This window comes from Meles meles, chromosome 6, assembly GCF_922984935.1.
Source record: "Meles meles chromosome 6, mMelMel3.1 paternal haplotype, whole genome shotgun sequence".
Classification (NCBI taxonomy): domain Eukaryota; kingdom Metazoa; phylum Chordata; class Mammalia; order Carnivora; family Mustelidae; genus Meles; species Meles meles.
Window position 1 is genome coordinate 42198485 of NC_060071.1, and position 24774 is coordinate 42223258.

At 45.0% G+C, this 24774-nt stretch overlaps 1 protein-coding gene across 6 annotated transcripts in view; it reads left to right on the forward strand.

The window, feature by feature from the left end:
* CGNL1 (cingulin like 1) overlaps positions 1-24774 on the forward strand; it is a 158832-nt gene that overhangs the window by 66563 nt on the left and 67495 nt on the right. For all 6 annotated transcript variants that reach the window (XM_046009522.1, XM_046009524.1, XM_046009521.1 and 3 more), the window contains exons 5-8: positions 1506-1607; positions 2153-2301; positions 3665-3800; positions 13197-13409. In XM_046009522.1, the coding sequence (XP_045865478.1) occupies positions 1506-1607; positions 2153-2301; positions 3665-3800; positions 13197-13409 (600 nt within the window). The remainder of the gene's footprint in view (positions 1-1505; positions 1608-2152; positions 2302-3664; positions 3801-13196; positions 13410-24774) is intronic.

Here is a 24774-nt window from a genome sequence, read left to right on the forward strand (position 1 = left end):
GCGTGTTCTAGGTAGAGGGACCAGCATGAACAAATACAAAAAGGCAGGTGTTCGTGATGTTTAGGGGACTGGAGGCAATTTAGTGTAGCTGGATCAGAGAGCCAGGATGTGGGAGGAAGTGCCAGATAGAAAAGACCTCAGAAATCATAGAAGTTTCCATGTTTGGCTGAAGGTGATGGGCCATCACCAATGGGCTTTGAACAGGAATGAATAGTGAGGTATTTGCAGAAATTCATTCCTTTTGTAGCTTTTGGAGAGAGGTGAGATAAGAGGAGGGGAGACCCGTTAAGTCACTGCTGAGTCAAACTAGAGATGATGAGATGAGCCATAGCTTTTAGACTTCTTGCTAAGATCACAGCACCATGACTGCTAATTGCCCAGACTTTTCTACTCCTGTTCTCTCCCTGTTATTTTCTGAATGTGATTATTTGTGGGCAAAGGCTCTGGAGTTTTATCTTTTTGGTGTCAGTGGAGTGATTTCCTGTGAGAGAAGGAAAGACCATACTGGAAACAGCAGAGTAGGTAGAGTTCTCATTCGTGTGACAACAATGTGCAATTTCCCTCATTGGTTTGGATTTAGAGTTCCATAATGGATTTTTCTCATTTTGTCCAAGAAAATAGGGAATCCTGTGTTTTTGTGGATGGTTGGGTTCTGTTAACTTCACAGGAATAGTGAGGAAGTACCTCACTCCAAGTTCATCACATACAACACACACCTGAGTTCAGGCCTGTGAGACCCAAGACATGTCTTTTTCTAGTTTTGATTCCTGCTTTTTATCCTCTCTCCTCCCCTTTTGTGATGTTCTAACCACTTCTCTGTAGAGTTTTAGCCAAATCCTTTTGAGAGCATTATCCTGTTATTATACCCATGAGGAAAAAAAAAATGAGATAGTTAATATTAATACTCAGATCAGAGTCTGTTTTCTAATAGACCCTCTAATCAGACCCCTCCTCGTTATCTCTCCCTTCTTTATGGACATGCAGCCTCTAAAAGAAGAAAGCGAATTCAGCCAACATACATTTATTTACTACTTGAATACAGACATATGCAGAGAGTGAGAACATCTCAGGTTCTGGAATAATTATTCCCAGTATAATGGAAGTTTTATAATAATAGATTTTACGAAGGGTCTTAGGAACACAGAAACATGGGCTTTGGGTATAACCGTAGGCAGTGGAGGAATCTTCAGCAAATATTTATTTTTTATCTTTTTACATTGTTTTATTGGGGTATGATGTCTATACAGTAAATTGCACAAATCTTAACTATCTAGTTCATTGAATTTTTAATAGAAGGTGTGTGTCCACGCACACACCACCCTGATCAAGGTCCAGAGCCCTCTGGTCACCCCCGGAAGGTTTCCTGGTGCCCCTTTCTTTGGAGGGCTTTACATTTGAATTGGGTCTTAGGATTTTGAAGTTACTGCTCAGATTACATTTTGGAAGAAAGAGAAAATAAAGCGTCTTGAACATGTACATTAGGGTATCTCTTCAATTAATTACAGGCTTCTAATCCTTCGTCTGAAGTCAGAGATCTGTTGGAACAGAAAAACAAGTTGACCACAGAAGTGGCTGAACTTCAGAGACAGCTTCAACTAGAAGTCAAGGTATCTGGTTTTTTCTTTTATGTCATTTTTAAAATTTCTGTCTTGCAAAGAGTATTTTAAGCAAATCTGGATGCCCAAGTGAAGAGAAAGCTAGTCCCCACCCCCCGCCCCAAAGAAACATTCCTCTCATCACTGAGTAAATTCCTGTATATTTGGCTCCTGCTGTCCAAAGAACTTTTTTTTTTAATTTTAAAATTTTTTGAAGTAACTGAAACCCATAGACACTGTTTGCTTTCATAGAGTAAAGCGCTGTTGGATTCGGGCGGGTCAGTAGGAAACTAAATGCATATAAAATATCCAAACCGAGTAATAGAACTAGCAGACGGAACCGTAGCTGCCTTGGTATTTCTTTTAGAAGTCTTACAGCTCATTCAGTATTTAATGTTCTTTCTAGTTGCAAACTCCCAGGCCTAATTATGGCTTGATTAAGTTGTTTAATAAATGAGTGCAAAGACACGGAGTCCATCAGAGTTTCAGGGTAGCCTTCTGTGGGATTACATTAACGTTCCTTGGAGATGCTTGAAAATCACATGCATTCGTCTTAGAATCAGCAGAACATGAAAGAAGAGAGAGAGAGAATGAGAACAAGCTTGGAAGAGCTCCAGGGCCAGCACGACAGTAAAGTGGAAGAGAATTCCGTGTTGCAACAGCGCCTGGAAGAGAGCGAAGGGGAGCTCCGGAAGAACCTGGAGGAGTGAGTTCTGGGCGCAGAGCCTGGGCTCTTGCATCCAGTGGAGTCAGAACCTTCTTGTCTGTTCAGTACTACCCAGCCTTCCAAATGTTTAGAGGGGCTACTGACCCTTTTCTCCTTCTTATGCTTGTAAAGTTGCAAAACTGGTGACACACGCAGACTGGAAGCAGGAAGGCTAATGATTTAACAAGTTTGTTGTATACCTTAAAGGATGCCTTGTAAAGTTTCAGCCCTGAGAGTGGCTCCTAGAGCCGGCGAGCGAGAAGCAGGGAATGCTGAGTAGGGCTATCTATAGACAGAGATCTCAAGGAGCCTGGCCCTAGCCTCCAAAAAGCCCATGTCCTGTGACTTCTGTAACCTCCCAGTTTGTGAATTTTATTCTGAAGGATGCTGACCAGTGCTTATGCCTCTGTTGAGTCTGCAGAGAGGGAGAGTCAAAGTCAAGAATGGCCCTGTGGTTGCATCATTTAAAAATCTGTGACAAAAGGCTCTGAAACCCAAGTCTGCAAACGTACAGTGCTATGAAGCTCGGCAGACACAGTGGAGGTCTTAAGTGAAGGTTTAAGCAGGAGGAGATTCAAGAAATATATAAGAAGATCATTTGATTGCCTTTGCAGTTTTGATGATGTAGTTTTTGCTTTTGAAACATGCCTAGAGGTTAGTTTTAGAAACATTGGTGAGAAAAAAAAAATAAAATTTAGGGTGTAGTGAAGACTTTACAAAATCAAAAGGTAAAACAGTTGTGAGTTTGATTTAGAGCAGAGTTTGGCAAACTTTTTCTGTCAGGTGGTAAATACTTTATGGTTTATGGGCCATATGGTCTTCGTTGGACCCCTTCAGTTCTGCCATTGTATTGTGCAAATGACCATGTGTAATATGTAAATGAATGAGCATGGCTGTATTCCGATAAATCTTTACTTAGAAAAATTGGCCGTGGGCCAGATTGGCCAAGTAAGCCATAATTTGCTGACTCTCTGGGGCTAGAGGCAGGGTGGGGGGTAGGGAGTGGGATGGCTTTAGTGAAAGCATTATCAGAGAGGTTCTGCTTTTTTGGGTCAATTTCTTTCTTGTCATCTAAATTCCTGTACACTACGGTCTCCTTTTGGGGAGAAACTGTCACTGTATAGCCTTCCCCATTGATTTGAGTGCTCACTTGCCTTCTTTTTGGGCAAATTAAACTGCAGGCATGAGTTCTTACCAGTGCCTTTTCTGGTTTGTGATTCCTTATTCAGTGTCGAACACAAAATGGGAGACACCTTGGGGCTTCTGATGACTCTGCTTAACCATGTGTATGTTTGAAATCAGACTGGATGAAAAAAATGTAAAGCTTAGCACAGTCTCTCTGATGGGCCTCTTCCCCTGCCAGACTGTTCCAGGTAAAGATGGAACGGGAACAGCACCAGACCGAGATCAGGGATCTTCAGGACCAGCTCTCAGAAATGCATGATGAATTAGACAGCGCTAAACGATCTGAGGACAGGGAAAAGGGAGCTCTGATTGAGGTAAGGAAGGTGGTGGTGGGGGGACGTGGGATCAGGTGGTAAGGCAGGCCCCATCTGCCTGGAGAGGATGGGATGGGGCAGGGTGGGGGGCGGAGTCTGGATACTATAAGCCGTATTTCGTTACATGCATTTGCTCCGCTCTGCCTATGGCTAGATTCCATAAAAGCATCATCTGTAATAGTTTTTAAACTTTGTCTTAGGAAAAATTTCAACCATACAGGAAAGTAGAAAGAGTAATTCATTAACTCCCATAGAGCCCCAACCCAAATCCAACGTTTGTCAACATTTTGTCATACTTACCCTGTTTCTTCATGTCCATTCATTTATCCTATTATTTTTTTCATCTGTCCGTAGCCATTTCAAAATAAATTACAGATAACACCACACTTCACTCCTAAATTCTTTGGCATGCATCTTTAAAAAAATTAGGGAATTTTGTTATAACAATACTATTATCATACCTAAAACAATGAATAATTCCTATAATATAACAATAATTCTAATACCTTGTTCTTATTCAAAATTTGCCGGTTGTCCTCAAGTATATTTTATAGTTGTTCCCTATAGCCCCAAGCTGGGATCCAGTCAAGAATCCCGTATTGCTTTCATTATTCTCTTTCTCTGAGTTTATTTATCTTAGTATTCTGCCACCAATTTCCTATTTCCTGCTCCCTTTCCATTCCATTGATGGAATGTGGACCAATGGCCCACATTCTGGATTTGTCTGATTATTTCCTTATGGTGTCCATTAACTTGTTCCACTGTCTCCTACATTTCCAGTAAATTTGAAATTAGATCTAAACACTAATAGATTTGGGTTAAACTTTGGGCAAAAACACTTTGTAAGTGATGCTAGTTATGTGAAAGTATTTTAAAGATGCTTATGCCCATATAGCACGTATCACAGATTTTTTTCAAGGCCCCCATAAGAATGTAAGCTCTAGGAGGCAGGGTTGGTGATGGTTGGCTTGGCGTTGTATCCTTATCAGCTGTTCCTGGGACATATAGCACTTGGCAAATATTTGGCAGATGGTTGGATGGATGCATTACGAGTGAAACAGTGAGTGAGTAAATGAATGAATGGAACGCATTTGCTGTGTACACAGGCTGCCCATCTGGCTTCTGCCCATATTAGTATATTCCCTATTGACTATTTAGTTCTTACCAATCCACGAGTCAGTGAATGAAGCTGACTCTTTCTTCTGCTTAGCATTTGTTAATGATTGTGTGGTTTCTCAAAGACAGTTATTATCTCTTCCGTGAATTAGACTGCCATCCTATTAATGTGGTAGATACACACATAGGTTGTGAATGTCTACATTTTTTTTAAGTTGGAAATGGGTATAATTGGAGATCAGAAATAGAACTTTTATCTCTGTGCCCCATTTAGATGTCTTGATATTGGCTATCATAACCTGTATTTTTGGCATAGTTTTGAAGCTTATTTCCTTATAAGCTTCAGTTTGTAGGAACAGCCAATGAATAAATGATACACAATTTAGAACAATGCAAAACAAAGAAGAAGAAGAAGAAACCATAAAAAAGTAAAACAGTAAAGGTACCTTGTCAGCATTTACTTCTCATTTTCTGTAGCTTTCCCCCTAAGGGCCTGGTTCATGTCTTTCAAGTTTCTGGCTGCCTCTAAGTCTCGGCTGTCAAGTGTTTTCTCACTCCCTTCCTTGTTTGGTGTTGGGAGTAATTCCCTGGAGGGATTTTAGATCTCGCTCTTTGGAACTTAGAGTCTCTTCCCTATGACTTGGCGGTGGCAGAAAAAAGAACGCTGGCGGCCACCCAGTTGCTGGTATTGTCTTGAATTCATTTTACTATATGGGCAGAGGGGAATTGTTTCCCTTCTCCTACGTGAGCATCTCTCTGTCTCCACTTAGACCGTTTCTCCTGAGAAGGCCTTGAGCATGTTCCTTAGCACCTGTTTCTCTTTTTATATCCAATGGCCTTTATCCTAAAAACTGCCACATTCGTGATATTATATTCTTCTCATGGCTCCGCCTTCTTCTCGGGGCTGAGTTACAAAGACAAGGTACATTAGAATGGGGCTTTGAAAATGGTGTATTTGTCACTGAAATATTAAAACATCATAAAATAGGGGCACCTAGGTGGTTCAGTTCATTAAATGTCCGACTCTTGATTTCAGCTCAGGTCATGAGCTCAAGGTTGTGAGATGGGGCCCTACATCGGCTCTGTGCAGAGCATGGAACGCGCTTAGGATTCTCTCTCTCCCCTCTCTCTGCCTCTCCTCCCCTGCTCACATGTTCACTTTCTCTCTCTCAAAATAAATAAATAAGTAAGTAAGTAAATAAATAAATAAAATTTTAGATTATAAAATGGAATTTTAAAATGGAGGGTGGTGAAACATTTCTATTTTTATTTCTATATTTTCTATTTTAATATCTGCATTTATTTCTTCATTGTCTCCCTATCCATTGATAGCTTTCATCTACCCTTCTATAATTTAGGGACAATTATAGTATCTCTACAGCTTTGATACCTGCTTTTTAAAGTTCATTTGTCAGGCGCATCTGGGTGGTATAGTCGGTTGAGCATCTGACTCTTGGTTTTGGCTCAGGTCATGATCTTGGGGTCATGAGATTGAGCCCTGGGTTGGGCTCTGCACTCATTGCAGAGTCTTCTTGGGATTCTCTCTCCCTCCCTCTCCCTCTGCCCCTTATTTGCACGTACCTGCTCTCTCAAATAAATAAAGAAATCTTTTAGAAAGTTCATTTTTCCTTATTATAATCTAGATCCTTCCTATTTCATTTTTTAGGGAGATAAGCCATAATAAATTTCATCATCGTTCTCTATTTATTGTTTCTCTCTCTTTTTTTCCAATTACGTAAAAATGTGTTGAATGTTTTTCACATGTATCCTTTTAGTTCTTTAGAAAAATTTCCTAAGGGTAAGTTCCCAGAAATGGTGTCAACTGAACAGTTTATGGCTTTCAATAAAAATGTAGCTTCACAAACAAATTTAAATGGAAGACTTTGGCATATCCTATGATTCTTGTGTGGACACTTTATTGATTCTAAAAGGGGAGGGAGGGTATTATCTTTGCTGCTGGGAAGTCTTTTAAGTTGCTGGATTTTCTCACTAACTGAAACCTCTAATTGTTAGTTGTCCTTTCACCTGAAATCCTGTTTCCTTATAGGTTTGTTTTAGCACATTTGACCTTGATATATTTTATATCTGCCCCTTTCTTCTGCTAGCCAGTTAGTTCAAGAACATGTCGGTTTTGCTTCTTCCCCCATTTCTTGCCTCACACGGTGCCAAGCAACAGAGCAAATGAATAAATAAATTTCAGTATTTAAATTATTTTAGAACTGTCACCATTTAAGAAAAGGAAATAATTCTGAATTGAGCCACTTGCTTCTTTGTCTTTTTAAGCACAATGCACTGAGCATATATGGATGAATATAATTTAATTAATTAGTTTATTTATTTATTTATTGTTAGTGGTCACTAGGATAAGGATATGAACCTCAGTTTTAGTGATGTGTTTTCAGGCTGGTGGTGAAAGACACAGAAAAGGAAACAGAGCACATCTGATCTGAAAATAGCCGATATTGTTGGCTCTCTGATTATTTGCCTCTTTCCTGTAATGGGAGGAACAGCGTCTACTGCTGTCTTTCTGCAAGATGAGTTAGGGCACAGTTAGTTTTTCAGTGTCAGAGTGGGTTTCTCTGGAGGTTCATCCTCACTGTTTCAATCAGGTGCCTTTGACTTGTCAGCAGTAGTGAAAACGTGACCTATGGTTTCTATACCACTAATAAAATAGACCCTATCTCCTGTCACATTCAATTTATTCTCCATATCTTAATGAAATGTGGCCTGGGGGAGTCTGATAACAGATGATAGTTATGGTCAAGTTTTCCATGGCATTTGGCTTAGAACAGGTTCTTAAACACAATGAACATTAAATACTTCTATTTTTCAGTGTTTGAAAAAGGCTGAAGGCTTTTTATTTTGGGGAGGCTTGCCAAATGCACAAGATTTTTCATGAAAGCTCTTTAAATGTTTCGCCTTTTGTTAAATAACATTGGACACCAACACAAAATCGGTAAAGTAATAGTAAGAGAATAAAGTTAAAAAAAGAAAGAGTAAAAAATACCATTTTCTTAGGATAAACCATATAATTGACCAAAAAGAGGTGACTTTGTTATTCTGTTAAAAAGTTGATGGTTCTGGGCTTTTTTTTTTTAAACTCAAGTTACAAAAGTGATTACAAAATAAGTTTTCAACCACTTCTCTGTCGGTAAATTCATTCCCCTCCAGTCTGGGGGTAATGGGTGAACATGAGCCCTTGCTCTAAGTGCCATGACGGGGGAGTTTCTAATCACCAACCATCGTCTTTTTTTTTTTTTAAGATTTATTTATTTGACAGACAGAGATCACAAGTAGGCAGAGAGGCAGGCAGAGAGAGAGAGGAGGAAGCAGGTTCTGCGCTAAGCAGAGAGCCTGATGTGGGGCTCGATCCCAGGACCCTAAGATCATGACCTGAGCTGAAGGCAGAGGCTTTAACCCGCTGAGCCACCCAGGCGCCCCCAACCATCGTCTTTGATGGGAGCCTGTGGTGCTGATGGATGGGCCTCACTGCAGCAGAGGCTGGTAATGGCTTATCTCTGGCATTTGCCAAGATGTGAGTACTTAAAATATTCTGGTATTGAAATTGTATTGATCTGAGGATAGACTGTGCTCAGAAATGAGGTCTCTAACAGTAAAACCCTGGTAGGACAGGACTGCACATCTTACAAATTTTAATTTAAAAAAATAACTAGAAATACGTTTCTCATCAGCTGTGATATGCTTTCTAGGCCACTCTTCTGGGGAAAAAAATTACATCAGCTACAGTTTTGACATCTGACCTTTTCTGTGTCCTTTCAATGAGTGTGGGCCTCAGATAGAGACCTATAACTTCTGGGAAACATGCACACAGAGGAGATCAGCATTCTTCTCAGTTTGGCGTGGACTACCTGTGAGTCAGTGGTGTGTGAAATGAGGCTTTCTATGGGCAAGTGAGCTGCTGGCTTGGTATTCTGGTGTGTGGGTCTCAGTGCACCTGCTGTTGGAACAGCCACTTGCTGCTGCTAATAACAGCCAGGTGCCAGAGTGTACTTTCCTTTCAGGTTCTGGGCTTGTCCCTTTTCTTTGAGGAGAGGGATCTCCTTAGAGCCCTTCCAGCCAGACACAGTGCTCTGTTGCGTTTGCTTCAAAGAGACGGTGTAATTGTTTGCCCCTCTCCTCCTCTTGAGCGGGTAGGCTTGTTGTCAGGCCCACAGAGGCTGCATGATAAAGAGAAGGGCAGCGGTCTCCCCTCTGTGTCCCAGACTTGCACGTGTAAGATGTGTGGTCCTAGGCATGTTAGTTTCTCAGTGCTCTGGGTTTTTTGTTTTGTTTTCCATTTAGGAATGAGAATACTGTTAATCGCCTTGAATATTCATCTCCTAGGAGTTTTGGAAATGCTTAGCACAATTCTTTTTACGGACCGCATACCAAGCGCAGTCAAATTTGCAGCCCCTCCCTGCCCACATACACACATACACACTCACGCGGGTTTTTTTTTTAAATTTTTATTTATTTATTTATTATTATTTTTTTTAATATTTTTATTTATTTGACAGAGAGAAATCACAACTAGGCAGAGAGGCAGGCAGAGAGAGAGGAGGAAGCAGGCTCCCTGCGGAGCAGAGAGCCTGATGTGGGGCTCGATCCCAGGACACTGGGATCATGACCCGAGCCGAAGGCAGAGGCTTTAACCCACTGAGCCACCCAGGTGCCCCCACTCACGCGGTTTTTATCTCCCGGATGGTTTTGTATCTGCAGCTAGCCTGGATGCATAGAGGTTTTGAAAGTGCTGATTCTGACGGGCCAAGACCTCCCTTTGTTTTCTCTGATTGGTCCCTCGAGAGGCTTGCTCATCTCCGATGGCTAATTACTTATGTTTTGAAATTTATATATTTGAGATGATTGGCAGTAAGGCTGCTGAGGTGGTGAAGTAAGGTTTTTGAAATCTCTCCTGCCTTTGGTGTGCACCCTGGACAACTTCCAAGGGCTGCTAAATGATATAGTGCGGCGTAATCTGATGGGATCTGTACAACACGGGCTGCCCAGGCGACAGCCGCAACCACAGATAACAGCACGTTGGTGTCAAACAGACCGTGAAAACCTAGATTCTTGACATGCGTTGGTGACACTCCCCAAAAGGCGACACAAAGCACAGCTATATCCTGGAAAAGATAAGTGTGGGAAGAGGAACTGCCTTACCATCAACACAACTGAGAAATGTGTGAGAGTAAGAGCAGGAAACGGGGGTGAGAATCACAGGGACCCCGCGGAGAGGCTGGCAGAAGGCCCAGGAAGACCAGCAGGGGTAGCTGGTAGCAACAGTGATGGAGGCGTCTCTGGGCCTCCTGAAGGAGGGGCCGGCAGCCTCGCACCAACCAGGACGTCCCCCTTTGACAAATCTCAGGATGGGCTCTGTTTTCCTAAGACTGCCTCATGTGTTCTGTGCTTGGTGCTTCGGAGGCACCCGAATTACCGTAGTGAGCTGGATGAGGCCCTCGGCATTTCACTGAATCCATCAGTGCCTGCCCGCGAGTTTCTGGAAGGGTGACGTCTCGGTCTCTGCAGCGCGGCTCTTCCCCTGGGGACTGCGGGGGTTCCCCTGGCTCAGCAGGTGTGCATATCCTAGAGAACAGGAAAGAGAGTCCATTGCCAGTTGTATTTTCATGCCCTCACGAGTCACATACTCCTGGAATGGAAAGTAGTTTCTCATCCCCGAGGCCTCGGCTCCCCAGGTGGCAGCCGTTCCTCTGACTCCGCGGGAGCTCCAAGAGCACAGGGTGTGTGCCTCCTGTGAGGCACTCGTGAAAAAAAGACACTCGTTTAGAATTCTGTTATCTGCAGACTTTTGTGTCCAGCACATGTTAATTCACTTATACTCAGAACACATTCCCGATATCATTGATCCGTGCACCCAAAATACGATCAGATCGATATCCTTCTTTCAAGGGGCTATAGTCTAGCGGGGTAGAAAAGAAAATAGTCTGTATTGGGGCGCCTGGGTGGCTCAGTGGGTTGAAGCCTCTGCCTTCGGCTCAGGTCATGATCCCAGGGTCCTAGGATCGAGCCCCATATCGGGCTCTCTGCTCCGCAGGGAGCCTGCTTCCTCCTCTCTCTCTGCCTGCCTCTCTGCCTAGTTGTGATTTCTCTCTGTCAAATAAATAAAATATTAAAAAAAAAAAAAAGAAAAGAAAATAGTCTGTATGGACAGCAAGGTAAAAGAATTACGTGCTCTGAGACGTCCAGCTAAAGTGAGAAGGGTATCAGGAGGGGCACTCAAGGACGACTTCTTGGAGGAGGTCCTGCTGGATCTATGTCTTCAGAAATTTTTCTGAGAGGCAGAGAGAGGCGGGACTGAGAGGGAAGAAGAAGGGCACTTGAGACGAGGGAATGTGTGTGAATAATGTCACAGGGGCCCCAGCTGAGTGGCTGGACGCGGGAAGCAGGTGGATGATGGGAGAGCCTAAACCAGGGAGGTGAGGGAAAGGATCTAAGATGTTAAAGAGCTGTTGAGTGGTCAAGGACAAGGACAAGGGCAAGAGAGGTCATGGATGCTTCCAAGCTCCCAAGCAGGTGGTGCCATTTATAAGAATAATGAACGGAGGAGGAGGAAAGGAAAGAACCTGACGAATTCACCGAAAAATATAAAGCTCCTGAGCCTAAGGTGCCCAACGGACATCCAGATGGATGTGTCTGGCAGGTTGCTGCAAGTGCAGGTCTGAACTCAGGCAGGAGTCGGAGGTGAAGGTTTGGGAGTTACTTGCTTAGCATTAATAGTTGGGGGAAACATAGATGAGCTTGCCAAAAAATGAATAAAGAATGCAAGTGGCATTCTTGGGGATCATCTTAGCTTTTGGGAAGAAAGAGAGAAAAGCCAGAAGAAATTGTGGTAGAAGCAGCAGCCTGAGGGAAAGGAACAGGCATGACTGTCTTTGAACTGCAGCACCAAAGAGAATTTTAAGGAGACGGGGTTGGGGTGGGGGGAGTCAAAGAAGAGTCGAGAAAAATGAGGACTGGGATGAAGCCTGGATGTGGTGATTAAGAGGTCACTATGACCTTGGAGGGGACAGTCTTAATGCAGTAGGATCCAAAGCCATATAGCAAGAGATTGAGGAGTGACTAGGTGGTCAAGAAGTGTAGTGAACAGAAATTACACTTCCAGGAAGTTTCATGGAAAAGCTTGTTTTTGTTTTGTTCTGTTGCCTTTGACCCAGGGGATTCTTATGCCCTGAGGAAAAGGACATAGATCCAACAAACAGAGGAGAACAGAATGACAGAAGAAAGATCACTGATGGGGGCACCTGGGTGGCTCAGCCAGTTGAGCATCTGCCTTCAGCTCAGGTCATGATCCCAGGGTTCTGGGATCGAGGCCCGCATTGGGCTCCCTGCTCGGCGGGAAGCCTGCTTCTCCCTCTTCCACTCCCCCTGCTTATGTTCCCTCTCTCGCTGCATCTCTCTTTATCAAATAAGTAAATAAACATCTTAAAAAAAAAATCACTGATGGAGGAAAGGCTTGGAGCAGGCTGGCGAGAGGCGGCTGTGTGTGCGTGAAGCGGCTGCGGGTAGGAGAGGGCCTGGCGTGTGCAGGAGAGCCCGGGTGCCGAGGAAGCTGAGGCAGCTGTGTCTGAGTCCCGCCCGCAGGAAGAGAGGGTGTCCAGGGCTTGACGGAGCTCAGTGGGTCTGGGACGAAGATGGCGAAGTAAAAGGAATGCTGAGCTTCTGGCAGGACACGCTTGGGTTTAGGTAATGCGATTTGTAGTGGAACTTGTTGCCCCAGTTTTGTGACTTTCTTCGGGAACTCTTGGCAGTTAAGGAGAAGATGGAGTGTTGCACCTGCTCAGAGCAGGGAGTGGGACAGGGGGAGAAGGGGCGGAGTCAGCCCCAGTCCCAGGACCGTGGGTCCCAGGTGGTGTGGAGGCAGGGAGGCCAGCCCGTCAGCATGGCGCCCAGTGAAGCGACAGCACGCAAAAGCCCATTGACTGCAAGGGCGACAGACCATTCACTGCACAGGAAGGAAAGGAGGTGGAAAAGGCAGACGTTCCCCTTCAAAGCAATGGAAATGAAATCATTTTCCCTTTTTCTCTCTCAAATTAAATCAAACTTAAAAAAGCCAAGATAGACAAATCGAGGGGATGATGGCCTCAAAGGAGTGAAAGGGAGAGGGGGCGATGGTCCAGACTGGTGGGTGGTGTGGGAAGGAGAGTCGGAGGATGGCTAGGGAGTATGGCGGCCAGTCTAGGCGGCCCCGCTGGGGAGGACCTGCAGGGCCCTCAGCGGAGAGGTTTAATCCTCACCTGCCCTTCCGTGCTTCCTCTCTCCCAGGAACTCTTACAGGCAAAGCAGGATCTTCAAGATCTGCTCATCGCCAAGGAGGAGCAAGAAGAGCTCTTGAGGAAGCGGGAGCGGGAGCTCACCGCCCTGAAGGGAGCCCTGAAGGAAGAGGTCTCCAGCCACGACCTGGAGATGGACAAGCTGAAGGAGCAGTACGACGCCGAGCTGCAGGCCCTGAGGGAGAGCGTCGAAGAAGCCACCAAGGTGAGGCATCGCGCCAGGTCCTGCCGGACCCTGCGGCCTGCAGGCCTGCGGCGTGGGCGTCTGGCTTGGGGACAGATGAAGGGGCAAGACCACCTGGCCCACACCCGTGTCAGTCGTTTTCCATTACATGGTGGAGCTCAGTTTCATCAGATCATGGAAACAGAGCTTGGCAGGGCTGCTGTTGACCATCTTGCGTCTGTGAATCTAAAAATTGTTACATGGGTGATGCTTTCATTCGAGGTGAGATTTGGAGGCCCACGCGCGAGCCTCTCACGGAACCCAGAGCTGGGCCCCTCCAGCTGGGCCTCAGGGTCGGAGGCCGGGGGCACCGTGTGGCTTTGCTAACGGGGCAGGGTGGCGGGCTGGGCCCAGATTTCTGGAATCCTTCACCCCTGCCCCTGCCTTGGCCGGTTCCTTTTGGCTCGTGACGCCTCCTTTGCACGGTTCAGGTGCTTTTCTCAGCAGAGTTCCACGAGGGTTAATGGGCTGAATTGTCCAAACCCTCGCAAGATAATTTTTCTCTTAATTGAATTCTTGGCTCCTGCAAGTAGATTGAAAAATTATGTTGAGGTCTTTTTTTTTTTTTTCCCCATTTTATTTATTTTTTTCAGCGTAACAGTATTCATTGTTTTTGCACAACACCCAGTGCTCCATGCAAAACGTGCCCTCCCTATTACCCACCACCTGTTCCCCCAACCTCCCACCCCTGACCCTTCAAAACCCTCAGGTTGTTTTTCAGAGTCCATAGTCTCTTATGGTTCGCCTCCCCTCCCCAATGTCCATAGCCCCCTCCCCCTCTCCCAATCCCACCTCCCCCCAGCAACCCCCAGTTTGTTTTGTGAGATTAAGAGTCATTTATGGTTTGTTGTTGAGGTCTTTTGAAGGAGAAAATGCTCTGAAATATCATGCCGTCTTAAAGGAAGGAGAGAAATGACAGAGCATGAAGTTTTTAAGTCTCTGCCACGCACAGGTTAGAGATGTGAGGAAAGAACTCTCGATGTTGTTGTTGTGTGGTTCTGTGATGATGACAGCGACAGCTTTGAGGGAGTAGGCCCCCTCTCTCCCCGAGGCTCCACAGTGATTCACTGGTTTTCACTTACGGCATGGTAATTGCAAATGACAAGAAGTGAAAGATGGTTTTGTTTGTTATAACAATAAAAAGTCTGGGAAATAGTCTGTTTGGGGTTGTTATAACCGAGACTGTTTTTCTAAAGCTCTTCTCAGTGATTTGCCTTAGTTTTTGTTTTTTTTTTTGCTTCTTTTGAGATTTGGTTTAGTTTGGGGGAGAAGATGGAAACTGATTTAATTTTTTTGTTGCTTTGAGAGGACATGTGTATTTCCCCATCTTCAGTTCTTTCTGGGCAGCAGCCTGGTGTCCTTGCTCCAGGCCTTTCTGGGCTGTTGTTTCTTGGGGGACCTGCCAGGAGACTACTGAGTAAGATGATACTTCTTTGAACCCGTCATGTGTTCACCACCTCCAGACCTTGCATCAAAGCTCGTGTTAACATGGGTGATTCATTGAAGGGTATTTGAGGATGGGGTTTGGGACATGTTTATAGTGATTTAAATATAAGGATAGTTAAGCTTGTGCCATCCTCGGAGGCAAGGTGTTTTGTTAGAAGCTTCTGCGTCCTCTCAGAGACACTGGAAGTGGGGAAGGGAAATAGGGTAGGTGAGTGGAATGGAGATAATCAGTAAAACCTTGTCTGTTGCATTTTGACCCTTTCAGAGGTCAGTATTGAATATTAATTTATAGCATTTTCATTATGTCTGTTCAAGAAAGATAACTTCATTGACCCGTACCGGTCTGTGAAAGAAGTAACAGGTGAGTTCACCAAGATATCTCTCATGGGCAGAGACCATAGGGTTTCTGAGCACCTGGAAACCCACACAAAGGGGTTCCCTGTAGCATCCAAAGGGGTGCATGCCAGCAAGCTTTGCCCCAGGTCATTTTCTACAAGGCTTTTGGCATCTTTTCCTGAAAGGACAAATCTGATCATGTCAGCCTCTGCTTAAAGGCTCTCTTGGCTTCCCATTGCCCCAGACATAAGTTCAAAATTGTTAGCGTAGTAGGCCCTTTCTCTGCCTAACCCTGTCTCCGGAAAACTCCGTATTATTTTAGTCCTTTCACCTCTGTGCACATGTGGACTGACTTCCTTCCAATTTTCTGCCTGACCAACTTCTCATCCCTTAAGTCCCTCCCCAAGTGTCCTTTCCCCTGTGATGGTGACTGGGTACCCCTCTCCTCTCGGTGGGGTTAGTGGCACCCTTCCATAGGGTTTTAGTTGCTCCCTGCTTATTCCTCTACTGTAGTTTATAACATACCATGTTGTAATTCATATCCTGTGTACCGACTTCACTAGACTCTGAGCTTCTTAAGCCAGGGATCATTTTTATCCCCCCTCTTTTTTTCCCTAGAGTGGGAGTGGCAAACCCAAGTATCTCAGGGCCCAAAAGGGACATAAATGAGTGGGCCTCTGGGTGTGTTGTTGGGGTAACAGTAGGGCACGGTGGAGACTGTGGCAAACTAGGAAGGTGTAGGGTCTTTGCTATAAGGTCAGTTGCTTCTGTGCTGCCGTTGAAAGTTGTTAGTGAAGGGATCTTGGGCCCCTGTTGCAATCTCTCTCTCTCTCTCTCTCTCTTTTTTTTATTTTAAAGAAGCCAGATATCTGGATGTTGATGTGAGATTTCCTGGCTTTTCAGTCAGCAGGAAGAGAATGGTAGGGACCAAACTCAACCCATTGGCACGTTGACAGCATGTGTGTGATCCTTGTCTCCTGAGTTTAACACAGTGTCTGGCACACAGCTATGTCTGTGTAATGTCTGATGAGTGAAAGTAAATGGAAGACAAATTCCCCTCTTAACTAGATTTTCAGTCCCTGTGGCGTGGTTCCTATTGGGTTTTCTTCAGTGGTGATGTGGAAGGTCTGTTAAGAAATGCTGCTATGACTCTGCATCTCTGTACCTTGCTTTTGTGTTTCCATGCAGTTTCTTAAAGAGCATCACGATTGTCTCTTTGCGACTGTTAGCATTTGCTTCTGAAGGTGGTTGCTGAACAAGTGTGACAGAATCACATCTAATGGAAAAAATTATGTCAGTCTAGTGGACAGAAGCTGCCATTTTATTAAATGATTTACATGTAGGTATTCTAGAACAGAATTTTAAGATTATTCTATAACAGAATTTTAAGATTATTCTATTAACTACTTGGAGGAGAGTGAGTTGAATGTATTCTTAAATATATTTAAAATATATTTAGTGAAATAAATATATTTTTAAACTTGGTAGAGTGTCTCTTAAATGTGCGTGTGCACAAGCCTTTAACCTTTTCTTGCCCCAGGGGAAGGACTCCTCCCACCAACTGTGACTAAAAGACTTACTTGGTAAGTTTTAGGAGGCAGCCCAACTGTCTGGCATTAGTGTTTCTAATTTTTGCCAATGTCCTGGGGCCTAAAACCCCTTAAGTGCTATCTTATAGTTGTCAAATAACAAATATTTCATCCTGGCCTGAGCTTAAGCCTTAAAGTTTTACATTACTAGGACATTTGGTGAAAACTGTCAAGTTATGTTACAAACATTTTACAGGTATTCCAAATAGATACTCTGTCAGAGTGGTTTGTGTAGACTTAAGCAGCTACGCCTTTTTAAGAACAGGTTGACTTCTTCCCGGACAAGAACTCACAAGTGCCGTGGTTTGGGGGGATTTCCTCAAGCAGAATGAAGCAGACCTTTCCCTCCAAGCCGTAGTGGTCTGGGTCACTGGGTGAGCTACTTGAGTTCTCCTCCCATAGAGGAGTGGATCTTCATGTCTGTTGGAAAGGTGGATTCTGTCCATCAAACATTCTTTCAAAGGACATTTGAGGACTTTGACACCGTATTTCCTAACATACTTTTTGGGTTATAAGACTGGTTCTAGTTTTGAAAAGGAGTTGTCCTCTCTGTCCTTGAGTCTGTGGCCATGGCCGGGATCCAAGTGAAGAAACGGACAGTGAGTGACTGCTGTCTGAGAGAAAAATGAAGCGCGTCCAGAACGTTAGCTTCTCCTTCCCATCTGCAACTCCTTGTGCAAAAGAGAAGGCCAAATGGTTTAGTGTTTTCAGGTTTTCCAGAGAGTGGGCTCAGCTCAAATTTCCAGTTCCTCAAAGAAGGCCCCTGGTTGCTTCTTGGGTCTTACCGTTTCCAGGGACCTGTGAATGCTGGAAATTTTGTCTTGGGTTTTATCTCCCCTGTCATACTCAGGACTGTCATCATTTCCCATTTGGCATCTCTCATGTGTGTGGCATTTACTTGGAGGTCCGTGAATGCTTGTGGATCACAGGAATAAACAGACAAAAGAGGAGATTCCCTTTGAGTCCTGACAGTCCTAAGACATTAGACTGTTTTGGGGTCTCATGGATGAATTCAAATGGTTTCTTGTGGAAACGACCAAATCTTGTCTGTGGAGAGCAGTATCATCATGTGTCAATCTTCGAAGGACTAATATGTGTCTAAAAGACACAAGCCTTTTGAGGATGTTGAAGGTGCCACTTTTATTTTTGTATTGTGTGGTATGACTTCTGGGCCAGGAGGCTGTTTTACGGCCCCAACAGACAGCAGTCAAGCGACAGATACCTCTGTCGTGAGTGGCTGAGGGGGAGTGGAGGGACGAGGAAGATGTGTGGCAGACTGTTGCCATCCTTCACTTCTCCATTTGTATCATTTGTAAATCGAACATTTACAAATTTACTTACCGAACCATGACCAAGTGCAAGGTGTTATGAAGGTTATGAAGATAAATCAGATAAACGTACCTTCCAGAAGACTGAAGGGGAGAGAAGTAACACTCGAGCTGACTACAGAGTAGGAAAGAGCAGATGCCCCAGACATCAAATGCTGTAGGAGGTGGCTTGTGCTCAGGAGGGGCAGCGTGTAGGGGAACGTGAGTGGTGTTCGAGTGTGGAGGCCAAGCACGCCCGAGGTACTGGGTCCAGCATACTCAGCACCTTGTAGGTGGGAAAATGCGATGCGCGTTTGGGCTGGAGCCTTGTGGAACAATACAAGTTAAGATGGGAATAGATTAAAAGAGACTTTTGAGAGGCAGAGTCCCAGATGCAACATGAGCCTGGATGGCTCAGTGGATTAAAGCTTCTGCCTTTGGCTCAGGTCATGATCTCAGGGTCCTGGGATCGAGCCCCGCATCGGGCTCTCTGCTCAGCAGGGAGCCTGCTTCCCCTTCTCTCTCTGCCTGCCTCTCTGCCTACTTGTGATCTGTCTGTCAAATAAATAAATAAAATCTTAAAAAAAAAATAAATCATTGGAGTCATTTAAACACTGTCTCTTTATTTAAGGATATCAAGAAATAAAGTAACCAAAAGTTTTAGGGGTGACAATAGTGTTTTAAAATATTTTTCATATTTTTAATATATTTTTTAATATTATTTTTAAGTGTCTGTTATCTTTTAAAGAAATTTGCTGAAGTATTTTTAGGTGAGATGGTAGGATGTCTGAAGAATTTTCTTTAAAATAATCCACTTGGGGACAGTACATGGAGGTGTGGAGGAAACAAGACTAGTTGTGTGTTGCGATGTATCAAAGCTGTGTGATGGGTCAGGAGTTAATCCTACTAAGTGCTCTGCTTTTGCTAATGTTTAAAATTTTTTATAATAACACATATTTTCGTTTTTTTGTGTTTTTGCTTTTTTTTTTTAAGATAGAAAAGGTGAGACAGAGAGGGATGGGAGGAATCATTGAATGTCATAATGCCATGACACATGCGTGGTTTTCAGTTGGGGAGGGAACATTCACTTGGTGTTTGTTCTAGGGACCTAGGACAGGCTTTCCTAGCAGTGACATGCAGGTAGGGGAAGTAGGCAGGTGGAAAACTGTTTAGGAGTAAGGAGCGAGGAGGATGGAGCCTCGGGTTTAGGGGATGGTGGCCAGGAGAGGCAGGACTGGCAGGAGAAGAACCCACAGGGCTGCCATAACTGGGCTGAGGGAGAAAGAAGAGACAGAGCTAAGCCGCAGGTCTTCCCTCAGGTGCCGAGGCCTTGCTGGGGGCGGGAGAATTCCAGGCAGGGCCCCTGGAGGAAGCTGTTGGCGAGAGGCTGGGCAGCCCTGTTGGCCGGGGCGGTGAGCCACTCCACGAGGCTGGGGGCCACTCCTGGCAGACTGGGACAGCTTAGGGTAGGAAAGGAGGGGGATGATGCAAGTGCGGAGATGTGAGGACAAGCAACCAGGTCCAGTAACAGGAAAGCAGGCAGAAAAGCACTGAATTTGGTTTAATGAATAATATATTTGAGAAACTTCTGGAAGCAACCTGTTTTTGCATTTACATATTTATATACAGATCTCTGTGCTTTCCTCTTGTTTTGCTCCCTAGAGTGTCATTCTAACATTACGTCCACATTTTAAATTCTATAATGCTTACATAAATTTTATTCAAACTCAGTAATGTTGCAACTTTTTCTCAGCTGCAAAGCTGCCCTCAAATTATGACTTCATGTTTGTGTTTCACCGAACAATCTGGAAATATCGCTCAGTCTTACAAAAATGAAGACATGCTTCAGTGCTCTTTCCTGTGTCATTTCTAGATTTTTCTTTCCTCTTTTATTACAACCTGTAAACTGTTTCTTTAAAAGCAAAAGGTTGGGCCCCCTGGGTGGCTCAGTGGGTTGAGCCTCTGCCTTCTGCTCAGGTTGTGGTCTCAGGTTCCTGGGATCGAGCCCCACATTGGGCTCTCTGCTGGGTGGGGAGCCTGCTTCCCCCTCTCTCTCTGCCTACTTGTGATCTCTCTCTCTCTCTCTCTCTCTCTGACAAATAAATAAATAAACAATAAAATAAAAGCAGAAGGTCAGCAGAGGGTCAGATGGCAAAACCACTGCTAATCTTAGGATCAATGGGATTGCCTCCCTTAAAGATAGGGTTGATTCAGGGAAAAATCTCATTTCTGTTTTCTCCACGGGAGTCAGGATAGTGAGGAAACCTGTAAAACATCCGTATTTCCTCAGCCTGCTAACTTCAGGTAATCCGCTTACTTTGCATGACCACTGTTGAGAACCGAAGACGTGGCAGGGTTGCCCGTGGCCGGGTAAAAGGAAGTATCTCTTTTCCACCGACTCACGGGTGCCCAGGGTGGCCTAGAACTCTCCATCGGCAAAAGCAAAATGGGGAAGATTCAAGGTTAAACAAGGTCTCTTTTCATTTTTCTTCTCTCCAGTTTTTTTTTCCTGAAGAAACAACTCTTTTTGTCATTGCATTGCTCTTTTACATTCTGTATTGATTAAAAAGTAGCTGAATAGGGGCGCCTGGGTGTCTCAGTTAAAAGCCTTCAGCTCAGGTCATGATGCCAGGGTCGTGGGATTGAGTCCCACATCAGGCTCCCTGCTGAGCAGGGAGCCTGCTTCCCTCTCTCCCTCTGCCTGCTGCTTCTATCTGCTTGTCTCTGTCTCTGTCAAATAAATATATAAAATCTTTAAAAAAAAAAAAAGCTACATAGGAGGTATGGTGTGATGTCCTAGCATGTTTGTTTGGGAGCCACCGTGTAAGCCCTAGATATGCCCCCTCCCTGCTGTGACTCTGACCCCAAGTGCAGGGGTCCTTGGTGAACAGGACATCTCTGCACTTCACTCCTGGTGCTTTAACTGAGCTGCCAGATTCACTTGCTGCGTTTGTGGAAGACAGTAAGAGTCCCAGAGGCAGCCATTCCCTTCTCATCAAACGTGTGAGTGTGCTTTCGCGGTGTCAGTCACTGAGAGTTCAGAGGTGGGCGCGCCATGGTCTCTAGCTTCGAAGATCATTTATAGTCTCGTTTTGAAGATCGTTTATAGTAGGAAGAAAGACATGCAGGTAAGAGGATGATGAAGTTTTGGTGCTGTGATTTGAGTCGCAGGCAGGTGGGGAGAGCAGGAAAGTTTTACTGCTTTGGATGGCAAAATTCAGGGGAGAAGCAGCATGCCCATCCACCTGGACATCCTAACTGTCTTCTGTGTACCAAATACTTAAGAATTAGAAGTGAAAAAGAGAACTTCCCTCCCCCAGGACCTCTTCAAGCCTTTCTGGACATTAGCACCCCTTGAAGCTTCTGTCTTTGTACACAGCAACTTTTAATAAACTCACAGTTGACAATTAGAAATCCTGGACATTTAAATGCCCTAAATGCAAGACCAAGAAAGAACGTTGACCTGGGAGAGGAGCTAAAATAGATTGCATTTATTGAAGGAGTCAATTAGATTCCAGTTGCAGTTAAGATTTCCAGAGGGGAGGGGCGCCTGGGCGGCTCAGTGGATTAAGCCGCTGCCTTTGGCTCGGGTCATGATCTCAGGGTCCTGGGATTGAGCCCCACATCGGGCTCTCTGCTCAGCGGGGAGCCTGCTTCCACCCCCGCCACCCACCTGCTTCTCTGTCTATTTGTGATCTCTCTCTGTCAAATAAATAAATAAAAAATCTTAAAAAAAACAATCAAGTGGTTACAAGGAGGACCTCGATCTCCTGGTTCAGACAATAGCAGTAACGGAACTCTTCTCTCGGGAATCACGAGGGATTTGGCTGCTGCTGTTCTGTGGAGAGCATCCCAGCGCAGGAGGAAGAAACGATGCCGGACTGCATTAGGAAGGTTCCTCACAGGGAGGGTTAGGACGTTGGCCAGGCTTTAATGATGGTACCTCGAGGCTTCATGAGTGTGGTTAAGCAGGAGGGCGTTTTCCTGCAGCTCCAGTGGGAGGGATGGTGGAGGCAGGGCTTTCAGGACACCCAGAGCACTCGGATGACCCAGAAAATCGCAGTGAATTCTCATGCAGTGTGAAGAGAAGGTGTTGAAACTTAATTGGGTGGGGAAGGAAGTAAAAAAAACCAACAACCTTGCCCTGGCCTCAGGAAGGGTGACAACAGCCTGGTCTACAAGTCATGCTGTCTCTGTCTTACCTGCCCACATGTACTGAGGCTTGACCAGAGGACGAGGCTTAAGTAATTCAGGAGATTTGACATTGGCCTCAGTTCCTAACCTTGGGAGTGGGTTGTTGTTCTAGCCACCCAGGTGTCCCTATGGTTGCATTTTTTTTTTTTTAAAGATTTCATTTATTTATTTGAAAGACAGAGATGACAAGTAGGCAGAGAGGCAGGCAGAGAGAGAGCGGGGGAAGCAGGCTCCCCACTGAGCAGAGAGCCCGATGCAGGGCCCGATCCCAGGACCCTGGGATCATGACCTGAGCTGAAGGCAGAGGCCTTAACCCACTGAGCCACCCAGGGGCCCCCCCTATGGTTGCATTTTTAATGGGGTTCTTACCTGCCCCTCTCTCTGCCAAGGGGCAGAAAGGGAAAAGAGTAGGATCGTGGAGGGTCCCATTTTGTGGGGGGGTGACGTTTTGCTCTTTGCCAGTACTAGTTGCTTGGATTTATAGGCTGTGTCCATGAGCAAGTGCATGAGGGTGGATAGGAACCTTGGATTGAAGGGAGAAGTTTGCTCCATGGGTAGTGAGGTTTATAGGAGGAAAGTTCTCATTTGTTTCTTGTCTGCTAAGGTGGTCCAGTGTCTCAGTGCTGGAAATGCCTTCGTGCATTTATAGAAGTAGTGAGAACTTCTCTGTGGTGTGCTTGCCTGTCTCCCCAAATGGAAAGAATGTTCTGAGGTCTTCGAAGCATCCGTGGCTGCTACTCGGAGCTCAGGTATGTGAGCGAGACAGGAGCAGTAGACACTCGCTGAGGGCCAGTAACCAGATGCGTGCCCGGGCACGAATACGGTCAGCCTACAAACTGGGCTGTGTAATGAGAGGGGCTCTTTTCAATAGCAGGGACCATTGCAGCCACTAGAATATTGCAAATAGTTAAATCCTTAACGTCTGAAAGTCAAAACGCTTCAATTTTATTACCAGAAATCCTACTTAATCTGTGTTATACTTTCCCTGATCCTCTATACTCTCTCTGACCCTCTAGACTCTGCCTGATGAACATTTTTCTAAAGACCTGCCAAGATCATTAAGTAGATTTCTACTTGGTGGAAAAATTTGGCACTATTATTTGATCACGTTAAGCAGAAAATGGAACATGTCATAAGCTTTAAGTCCATTAGAGAAGGAGGAGTGTGGACACAGAAATATGTACAACGTCCAAACAAACCCACATATACAGGCTGTAGTGGTAGCCAGCCTCTGAGATGACCCCCAGTGACCTGGGCTTCCTGGTACTCTTGCCCCTTCGTAGTCCCCTCCTGTGTTGAATAGGGGTGATCTGGGTGACCAGTAGGAAATGGTAGAGTATGACTTCCAAGGCCAGGTTATAAAAGACACTGTAGTTTCTTCCTTGCGTCCTCTTGTGGAGGCCTCTGGGGAAAGCCAGCTTCCATGTTGTCAAGACCCACAAGCAGCCTGTGGGAAGTCCCTTGCAGTGAGGGACTGAGACCCGGTCAACAGTCATGTGAGTGCGCCATCTTGGAACTGGGTCCTCTGGCCCCACTCCAGCCTTCAGATGACTGCAGTCTTGGCTGGCATCTTGACTACGATTTTATCAGAGAACCTAAGCCAGAACTCCCCAACCAAGTCACTTTGAGATCCTTACCTTCAGAAACTCTGTGAGCTAGTAAATGGTTAGTGTTATTTTAGGCTGCTGAGTTTGGGGACAGTTTTGTCTAGTAATAAGATATCTAATACCACGGTTTGACAAAGCCATCTTTTCTGTGTTGCTTTTCCTAAGAGCCTACTGACTCCGGCAGAAATACAGCACCCTGCCACACTGCTACTCTACTTCTTGTGTCCTTGGACTGTTCCTCTTAGGTCATAGGTCATTCTCCTCAACTGGAAGGAGGGACCATCTTACCCTTTATATCTCTGACACTTTGTGGAGTGCTCACTAAGTGGTCTCCGTGTGAATGAATCAGAATGTACAACAGCAAACAGAATACCAGCTTAAGGAGAGGTTGGTGTTCTAAGTCTGGGTCTGCTATGGACTTCCAGAAGTTTTCTGGTCCTTGTTTTTTATTCCTTTTTATTGTAAATGGAATACCGTTTGTATTAATAGAAACAAGCCTAAAATGAATGCATATGTGTATATGCTTGTGCAGGTACAGACCAACTCAGGAAGGATACAGAACAGTAAATGGTGATTGCCTTTGGGGACAAGCAGGAGGATGGAGTGAGAGGAAAACTCTTTAAAAATTGTGTATAAAACCTTTCATACTGTTTGAGTTGATCCCATGTACAATGAAATGGGGGTACTGATCCGTGCCTCTGCTAGGTGGGACACAGGAACCCCTGAGTTTAGGGAAATGATTACTTTTTGTCCCTGGGGTCTCTGTCTCTGCCCTGTTCTTCACCTTCCATCTGCTGCCAGGGTCCGTGGCACCTGCGCCCTCGGTTACACTTCCATTGGCTCAGCCCCTTTCCCATGGCAGCCGCCC